Here is a 10505-nt window from a genome sequence, read left to right as displayed (position 1 = left end):
ATATTACTTTACCTCAAGTTTAAGAAGTTTGAATTGGGCAAAAAGCGCAGCTATCAAATTTTTGGCATATTACTATACAGTGAAATATAAGTACCCAGGAACTAACGCACGAACTAACGCACTTCATACTATTATACTGGTGCCAATTGAGCAAGTCACAATAGTAATAGGTTAGAGCTTCTCGAATAGGGAGTGCGTGTATGGATATGGAAGTCAACGACTCGCACGAAAATCTACTTACTCATCATGCATCTTGACAGTGGAGGGGGAGGCAAATCGAAATAAAATAAAATGCAGTTCATTGACACTGATAACGTTAACACAACCACTGATAAGGTCACGCGCACTAACATCCCGACCGCGAAATAGCCACTTTTAAGGACACGCTACAAAGCGTCGAAAGTTTAAGTAATATGTTCACAGAAACAAGCCTATAGAAGCCACGCGTCACTCCCTCGAGGAGCAAGATTGGGGAGGTTTTCGCAGATACACGTCGAATGGTCATTAAAAGACGACCTTTTTTATACAGTTTTTTTAGTCATCCTAAGAGTGATTATTCATACAAAACGAGGAAGAACCATTTTCTTATAGACATTTCCTCAGTTTTTTTTACCGCGAGGCGATAATGGACCTTCCTCCAGTCTACGGGTTACAGCAACCGCATTACAGCTCAGCTTCCGTAGAGTTTGGTACAAAAAATAATATAATAATAAATAATAGTGGTTTCAGCATTTAGTAGGCTGTAGGCCTGTCGCCGATTCTTAACGTAGCAGAACATTCACAGCATTTTGCGGTATCGAACTCGCAACTCACTGCTACAATTCTGCTGTGCTTAACCGCCCGGCCTCCTTGCCGATTCTGACCAGAAACTGGCGCACAGAGCTGGGATCGAACTGGGATGTTGGACACAACAAAATATTTTCGCTGAAAAAAAATGGAATAGCGTCTGAAATTAAATACGTTTAATCTCACTTTCAATAAATTTATATATAAAATCAATGTTTTGTATGTCAAACTTGAACAAATAAGCACCGGTACATTTATCATTCATCTTTTAACTTTGCCTAACAATATTTAGTTGTGTATATTTACCATATATAACGTAAATTACCCAAGAAATCTTGATGTAATAGCACGCCGAAGATAAATATATCCCATAAAATGAATCATCGCTTGAATAAATTGATATACAATTTGCTATTAAAAATAGCATTCAAGTGACGTGCTTATAGGCTTAAGTCAAATACATATTGAGTCGATATATATATAATTATATATAATATAATAATATAGTATATTTTTTATTATATACGTAGCTATAGTAACAAATATAACTCGCATCATATAAATCCATTCACGAGCTCGCAACCTCCTAAAGTTTGAGAATCCAAACGATCAGGCGCATCACCACGAGGGCGAAGTTCGGTAAGCAATGAACGGGCAAAGCTTGCTTAGGCTGTGGCATTAATTAATACAGGTGCATCTATTACAGACCAGCAGACCCAGCTCTGCTTAAATGTACAAGAGAAGACCTGAAGCTCATAACTAGAAGAGTGTAAAGTTTTTCAAACGATCGCAACAGTCGGGAATAAACTAGAGTAATGAAGTCGGGAACTTACACCCATGAGCAGAGATGCAAGTCATGCAACGAATAGGTACAAAGAAATTGGGGAACATGGTACGATGCGACATGGTGGCACACATGGTACGATGCGACATGGTGGCACACATGGTACGATGCGACATGGTGGCACACATGGTACGATGCGACATGGTGGCACACATGGTACGATGCGATATGGTGGCACACATGGTACGATGCGACANGCCTGTCTCTTATACACATCTAGATGTGTATAAGAGACAGGCTCTAGCCCTGCTGACGCCACCAGTCATCACAGCTCTAGTCCTGCTGACGTCAACAGTCATCACAGCTCTAGCCCTGCTGACGTCAACAGTCATCACAGCTCTAGCCCTGCTGACGTCAACAGTCATCACAGCTCTAGCCCTGCTGACGTCAACAGTCATCACAGCTCTAGCCCTGCTGACGCCACCAGTCATCACAGCTCCACCAAGTGAGAGGAAATCCTATCCTGAAGATAGGAAATTCTATCTTCTGTGGAGGAAATCCTATCCTGAATTATGATCATTGAAACTCTTGAAGCAATGAACCCAAGGAAATTAACGGAATCTCTTGAACAGTGATATAATTTAAAAAAACGGCATAAAATGAAAACAGATATTTATCGGTTTCACGTTTATTTGTTCGACAAGATACATGGAGGTGAATCACAGACTAATTGAGTTGCGAATTTATCTAAAAACATGATGTGTTTCAGAAGCAAAAAGAAAACAATCAATAAAGCTTCCAGAATTTCTAAACACCACAACAAGAAGCTGCTATATGAGCGAGTTCCTTCACATCATTCGCACGTTTGAACGCATTGTGATATTAACCACTGGGCTGGAATGTATCATCCTCAAACTAAAACACAATTGTTTAAAAAAAACACGCACAAAACGTGCCGTTTATTTATAAAGATACCAAGCATCACACATCACACACGTGCCAAGCGCTACACACCATGTCCACATTACATGCTTTAGTTGAAACACTCCATACTCCAAGTATACATTACATTATCAAGTACATAGGTACTCCCCCACATTAACACGCCCCATATCTAAAGTACACTTCAGCCATTAAGTAAACACGCCCTCTACCCAAAATGCACACACCCCAATTAAACACAATCCATCCCCAGTATAGACCTCACCAACCGCAACTTCCAATTAACACGCCTCAAACCCCCAAAATACTCCTCTTACTACCAGTTAACACGCCCCAAGTACACCCCACCCCCAGTAGGGGCGGCCCTGGCAGGTCACACGCGGTAGGCGCGTCCCAGGACGTCCTTTACGGTCTTTCTGGTGTCGCTGAGCCACGGAACGCAGGAGGCGCTGTAGGGCACGAGGGGCAGGTCGTAGGGCAGCGGCAGCGTCGTGGCGCGCGGGTCGCCCGCTAGACTGAAGGAGTCCTCGCCGGCCTGGAGAGAGAGAGAGGTTAGTTCAGAGGATCTCAAAGCCGTTCAGTGCAGATCGCTTGATTGACGGACACAAAATTTCCTTCACTCTAATGTGTGCATGTGTCGCTAATCAATTCATGGCGCTTACCTGCGACGCCAGGCATAAACCTGCAATCCTAATCATTAATGAGGGCTAGGCGTGAGTGCTCTGGTTTAATGATGAACACACACAGCGCTAGCGGCCAACTCTGGGTGAGTTTACATCGCTGAAATAATGATCTAGGCTTGGGACAGGAAGGTAAACTTCATTATTCTTAAAATCAGACATGATGAAATAAAATATCACAATTAGCATTGTTATGAAGAGCTATAATTATGACATGTCGGCGTATCGCTGAATTAACGATCAAAGACAAATGACATAAAGGTAAACTTCATTATTCTTATAATCAGGCATCATGAAATAGAATATATCTGATATAACATTTACAAAAACAAAATATAACTAGCATTGTTCTGAATGAAGTGCTATAATGATATGTAGGCGTGCAGCTGACCAGATAGTGCGGCAGTAGCAGGACTCCCGCCTCGTAGCTGCGGATGAAGAGCTGCGAGCCCTGCTTCTGCAGCGCCCCCCACGCCGCCTTGCTCAGGTTAGCTGAGGTCAGGAGGAGGTACTGCGCCGTGTGTAGGGCGTCGTTGTAGCGGCAGTAGGTCTTGATGTGCGGCATGGCTGCTGTACGCCCGAAGGGGGAGCTCCTCCAACGGCTGCAACGGCACAACAAAGTCACAGTTAATAAAAAAATATAACTCAGTACTCACTGCAGTGAGTGACAAAGAGCGCATTTTCTCGTCGACGAAAACTTGAAGTCACGGACGGACGGACAGACGGACAGACATACATGGCGAGCACAATAGTGCATTTTTCCATAAATGAGAAAATGCGCTAATAATTAGGAGGTGCACATCAATCAGTACAAGAATAAGCTTGGGCAATAACAACATGACAACATGGTCAAAATATATCTATGAGCAGTCTATGTACTTTTTCTTCATCTATGAAATATCTATGAGCAGTCTCATAATGACGAAGTCAAAGCACGTATATAATAGCCACCTTTCAGTCGAAACGAGATTTTAATAGTGCAAAATAACAGGAAAAAAACTAGAAAAGTTAAGTAATGACGTCAAAACGACAGTTCAACAAAGAAAAAAATCCAAGAAAAAACTGGAAAAACTTAAGTAAAGCTAAGTTAAGTTGAAGAAAACGTTAAGTAAAGTTAAGTTAAGTTAAAGAAGAATTTAAGTAAAGTTAAGTTAAGTTAAATAAAATTTTAAGTTAAGTTAAAGAAAAAGTTAAGTGAAGTTAAGTTAAATCGAAGAAAAAGTTAAGTTAAGTTCAACAATAAGTTAAGTAAACTTACGTTAAGTTGAAGAAGAAGTTCAGTAAAGTTAAGGCAAGTTGAAGAAAAAGTAAAGTCAAGTTCAAGAAGAAGTTAAGTAAACTTACGTTAAGATGAAGAAAAAGTTAAGTAAAGTTAAGTTAAGTTTAAGAAGTTAAGTAAAGTTAAGTTAAGTTTAAGAAAGAGTTCAGTAAAGTTAAATTGAAGAAAAAGTTAACGAAAAGCCCACCAGAGATGTGGCTGTAGCCAGGGCTGCCTGCTGTGAGTGCTGCTGCTGTAGGGCAGACACGACCCGCCCCCCCAGCCCTGAGTGCTGTGCTGTACGTCCTCCTCACTGGGGTACACCACACGCACCTGTACACGACAGCTGTTAGTGGCACCTGTTTGTGGTAGCTGTTAGTGGCAGCTGTTACTGGCAGCTGTTAGTGGCACCTGTTAGTGGCAGCTGTTAGTGGCAGCTGTTACTGGCACCTGTTACTGGCAGCTGTTTGTGGTAGCTGTTAGTGGCACCTGTTACTGGCACCTGTTACTGGCACCTGTTAGTGGCACCTGTTAGTGGCAGCTGTTAGTGGCAGCTGTTAGTGGCAGCTGTTANAAGGGCAGATCAAAAACGTTCATACAATCGTTCGTCAAAATCATCTGGTTCCAACAATTTCTGGCCTTATTCTAGGCAAAAATCAAATAATCTCTGCCCTATTGATATACAGCATACTACCTACCATATGGTACTGGTATATAATTTGATAATTTAAAATAATAAAAAATTGTATAATAACCAAATTGAATGAAAAAAGAAGCTGGCAAAGTAGAATTTATCCATTAATCAAAACTGAAGAGCAAAATGTACCAGAATGAAACAGCAAGAAGTGCATGTGAGCTTAACTTACAACATATACAGGAAGTCAAATGACCTGGGCAGTTTCAATGAGTTCTCCCAAAGAAGGGCTCAGGAGGTCCGGGAATACAAGAGCATTGTTATCATGCCGGGTGGCTTCCAGCGAGAAAATCTTGTTGAGGAAGATTCTATACATAGAACAATGTTGAAGTCGATGAGCAAACCTGTGAGGGGAATGACAGCTCACATTGATATTAGTCTCTTGAAACAAATAAAAACATTTAAAAAATTGAAATAATTCAAATTCATAATATTAAAAAATTAAATTCATAAAATTTTCTCCTCTATTGAGATTTTAAATTAAAGGTTAAATTTTTGTTAGCTCAATTGAAGGGGATTCCTCGGCAAAGCAAAAAATTGGTGGTAAATATTTGCCATTAACATTAGCTCTTTTGGCTCCCTATTTCAATCCAATGGCTCAACACCTCTCTCATGCAAATTAGGAAAAATTTAATATTTAGATGGCAAACTATAATCCATATTGACAGTATCTATATGATGAGAATAATGTGCAAGGTAATAATTTTTGTAGGTACTAATATTTTGTTTTCTTAGTCTTCAAAATTTTGGCTCAGCATCTTCTAGATGTGTATAAGAGACAGGTGCAGGAGGGCGAGACTCACGTGCAGGAGGAGAAGTCGTGCTGAAGCAGCAGGTCGCACCAGCGGTTCACGTCCGTCAGTTTATAGCACCGAAGGTAGGCTAGCAGGTCCGCACGGAAGCGAGTGCAGGAATCTCCTTCACATGCATCCTCTTTTTCTGAAGGTATATAAGTACTGCATTAATTGCACTCTACCCCGGACGTATCATTCAAGAAAATATTACACAGGCTCCATTAAAATTATGTGACATCACTCCAGCATAGGAAATTCTCTTCAAAACATGGAAGTCTGTGAATGTAGCAAAAGACCCCAAACAGCACAAATGAAAATGACGTTCAATCAATATGATTCAATCATAAAGCCTCCTTCACATCATAATTTCCTTAATATATTTTATTTGCCGCATACTGCATCAACCGTATTTACAATAGAATATAGTTAAATTTCAGTAATTTCTCTACATATTTGCATATTTTTGATACTGTGTATTTTATCGCTGCATATCTTTATCAATTAAGACTGCACTGCTCATTGATGGTCGTAATATATCTTGATTTACGTAGTTTAGGGAATAGTGGAGAGACCCAGAAGCCTTGAGTCTTCTCATACCAGTCGTCAGGGCGCAGGTTGGCCGTGTGCACCACCACCCGCAGGCCTGTGGTGTAGTGCAGCAACATCATCTTGGTGTGATGAGTTCCGTACAGGTACGGCATTACAACCTGCTCATGTAAAGCTAGCGTCAATGAGTAAAGCTAGCATCAATCTGCTCATGTCATCAGCGAGCCAGATGAGGAAATTATTATTGTCAGAGATGGCAAATATCAAAACTTCTTACATTTTTCTTAATCACTGTTATGAACAGAATAGAATTGGTATATGTAGTTCATTTCACGCAAGAGAAAACATGCTGAATATAATCAACTTTCTAGATTATCAACAATAAGTTTGGAGAGCAATCAATAGGAATTGGATTCAGCCTCAAAATTCTTAAAAAGGACAAGAATGCAGCCTCGAAATTCTAAAAAAAATCAAGAATTCAGCCTCAAAATTCTTAAAAAGGACAAGAATTCAGCCTCAAAATTGTTAAAAAGGACAAGAATTCAGCCTCAAAATTCTTAAAAAGGACATGAATTCAGCTTAAAAATTCTTAAAAAGGACAAGAATCCAGCCTCAAAATTGTTAAAAAGGATAAGAATTCAGCCTCAAGATTCTTAAAAAAGATAATGAGCTAATAATTTCAAACCTTTTTGTAAGTAGCATTTGGGAAGAGTGCTTGGCATCCCTCCATCTCTCCATAGACAAGAAGGAGCGGCAAGTTTGCTACACCGCAGCCATCATAATTTTGGTGAAGATACTCCAAGTCAACCAGAAAGTTGAACTGAAAAAAAAGATCATGAAGTTTCAACTAAAAAGACAATGTAAAAAGTGTCGATAATAATATTCTTATCAGAGCAAATATATTGCACACTTACTTCCAATACCATAAACATTGAACAGAGTTGCTCGTCAGCTTGATTAGAAATGTAAGGTAGGTACACATGGCCATTGTGGTGTCTAGACACCAGCAAAACTTTGTTAGGGTCAAAGTCAAAACTTATTCTTGGGCAAATATAATATATTTCATCACTTCCCAAAATATGTGGGCTTACTTATGAATATATAACAAAAATTTTGAAATTGAGAGGCTATCAAGCCTTTCTTTTGCAGCCAATATGTACTGTTTTCTTCACTTTAAGATCTTGATGAAAGAGGTTGTAAGGTGGTCACCTAGCATCAAAATTTCTGTTGCTTACAGAGGATAAGTTTTTTTTAGTAATAAAGAAGTAATGTTTTGTGAAAAAAATTATTTATTCATTACTATAAATTTATTTCAAGTCTAATTAACTACGGTTAACCCACAATTTGTGCATTTCTGTCCAGAAACCTAACAGCAACCAAGCTAAACACTGATATGTAATGAAACATTTATTAATATTAATGCTTGCATCAATAATTAACATCAATAAAAAACTCCTAGGAGAATTACTCATCATAAAGTACACAGACACAGAAAAGTTTTAATCCATTGAACTTATTTAAATCAATCAATCTTCATGTGCATCTAAATGAATATACAGAGAAATCCTGCAAGTCCATTGCATTGGAACTAAACATAATCAAACATCAATGCAAAGTTCAGGTAGCATCATGACTTGGAATTTACCATAAATTCAAAAGTCAATAAAACCCATGCAAATTTTGTGAATAAATATTAGCTGATTGTTCTCATCCCCTGCCAGATGATAATAATCTGCTATGTTGTGATGTATGAACGCTTTCAAATTCATATGGTTATTTTCCTTGTACATATATAAAGACAATATTCTTTCTCGTGTGTGGGACGAGTTTGGCGGCCGTTTAGATGTTTGTTGTGCAGCACAAGGGGAAGTGTATTTTATGTAACATTTATAAATATATAAAAGAAAATTTTGAAGTTTCATATTTTTTTCTTGGTGTACAAACAATTCATTTTTACTTCATGCTTAAATAAAAATAAATTTATTAAATTGACTATCATTTAGAATAACCTGGTATAATAGGAGAGCTACGGTACCTATATTGTTATAAGGGCAGATCAAAAACGTTCATACAATCGTTCGTCAAAATCATCTGGTTCCAACAATTTCTGGCCTTATTCTAGGCAAAAATCAAATAATCTCTGCCCTATTGATATACAGCATACTACCTACCATATGGTACTGGTATATAATTTGATAATTTAAAATAATAAAAAATTGTATAATAACCAAATTGAATGAAAAAAGAAGCTGGCAAAGTAGAATTTATCCATTAATCAAAACTGAAGAGCAAAATGTACCAGAATGAAACAGCAAGAAGTGCATGTGAGCTTAACTTACAACATATACAGGAAGTCAAATGACCTGGGCAGTTTCAATGAGTTCTCCCAAAGAAGGGCTCAGGAGGTCCGGGAATACAAGAGCATTGTTATCATGCCGGGTGGCTTCCAGCGAGAAAATCTTGTTGAGGAAGATTCTATACATAGAACAATGTTGAAGTCGATGAGCAAACCTGTGAGGGGAATGACAGCTCACATTGATATTAGTCTCTTGAAACAAATAAAAACATTTAAAAAATTGAAATAATTCAAATTCATAATATTAAAAAATTAAATTCATAAAATTTTCTCCTCTATTGAGATTTTAAATTAAAGGTTAAATTTTTGTTAGCTCAATTGAAGGGGATTCCTCGGCAAAGCAAAAAATTGGTGGTAAATATTTGCCATTAACATTAGCTCTTTTGGCTCCCTATTTCAATCCAATGGCTCAACACCTCTCTCATGCAAATTAGGAAAAATTTAATATTTAGATGGCAAACTATAATCCATATTGACAGTATCTATATGATGAGAATAATGTGCAAGGTAATAATTTTTGTAGGTACTAATATTTTGTTTTCTTAGTCTTCAAAATTTTGGCTCAGCATCTTCTGATAATCATAGCCAACTAATGCCCCATTTAAAAAGTTCATAGTCCGATTTTTTTAATATTCATGGATGTCAGCGGTAGGCTCATTAGTATTTACTTGTGCTAAAACTAGTGCAAACCTTTTCATTTGAGCTGAAGAAGCATTTGTCTTGTTAGTGTTGGTCTTAATCTTCTTCCTAGGTGGACCTGGAAAATGGAAATAGGCTCAACCTTAGAATTTTGCAAGAAAAAAAAATCTTTGCAGGAAAATAAAAATTGTCAATAGCAAGCAATTTAACAAGTAAATGTTCAGTCACAGAAGAATGTGCAGATGCCACGAAAGGACATTTTAAGCTGACTTGCCAACTTCCTCACCCACATCTTCCTCTTGACTCGCTCTGTCTCTTGATGTAGAAGGGTCATCCACAGAACCTGGATCAGCATTTGACTGAGTTTCTACTATAGGCTGAAATTCCTTGGTGGGCAACATTTTAGTCACTTCTGGATGTTTATACTTGGCTTTGTGCAAAGGATTCTTCTGATAACACCCAGCGCCATACTTACAAAGAGGGCGAGAGTCATTCATTAAATCTGAAAGGCATATATATATATATAAATATATATATTACATTATTACAGGTGTCAATTTAATCATTACCAGTGGGACATATTTTCTTACCATGCAGCTAAAAAGTTAGCATAAGTGAAAATTTATAAATTTAAGATTTCATTTATATTATTTCAATGTTCATGTTAACATTCACAAAGTGAAATTTACTTAAATGGCAATAATGCACAAATTTACTCTAACAATTATGCATAGTAATAGTAAATACAGTGTTCAAGCTGCCATGACAGTGGATCTAGTTTTAATCTTTCAGATAAATCATTTACTCATCAGCTCATCAGTTTTGCTGTATTACTATATTACATTGTATCAAAACTACTTTCAGTCTAATCACTACCATATGAATTATAAATATAAATAAGAAATTCACAAGACAAAAACCTATTCCTAGGAAACAAATGATTTTGCACAATTGTATGTTTTTATTTTTTATTTCAAAAAGGCCAATCTATCAAGTGTTCAGTGTTATTCTCTATTATCTTAATCT

At 37.6% G+C, this 10505-nt stretch overlaps 1 protein-coding gene across 1 annotated transcript; it reads right to left on the bottom strand.

Moving 5' to 3' along the window:
* Positions 1-2246: 2246 nt before the first annotated feature.
* LOC108673992 (probable tyrosyl-DNA phosphodiesterase) lies at positions 2247-9981 on the bottom strand. The gene is made up of 10 exons (XM_047883417.1): positions 9766-9981; positions 9531-9597; positions 8848-8995; positions 7170-7304; positions 6486-6645; positions 5948-6083; positions 5341-5488; positions 4659-4822; positions 3584-3794; positions 2247-3047 (listed from the first exon to the last, which is right to left on the bottom strand). The coding sequence occupies exons 1-10, from the start codon at positions 9974-9976 to the stop codon at positions 2886-2888; spliced, it is 1542 nt and encodes a 513-aa protein (XP_047739373.1). The 5' UTR covers positions 9977-9981; the 3' UTR covers positions 2247-2885.
* Positions 9982-10505: the final 524 nt, after the last annotated feature.

This window comes from Hyalella azteca, unplaced genomic scaffold (genome assembly GCF_000764305.2).
Source record: "Hyalella azteca isolate HAZT.00-mixed unplaced genomic scaffold, Hazt_2.0.2 contig12830, whole genome shotgun sequence".
Classification (NCBI taxonomy): Eukaryota; Metazoa; Arthropoda; class Malacostraca; order Amphipoda; family Hyalellidae; genus Hyalella; species Hyalella azteca.
The sequence above is the reverse complement of the archived record's forward strand: the minus strand, read 5'-3'. Positions and strand labels throughout refer to the sequence as shown.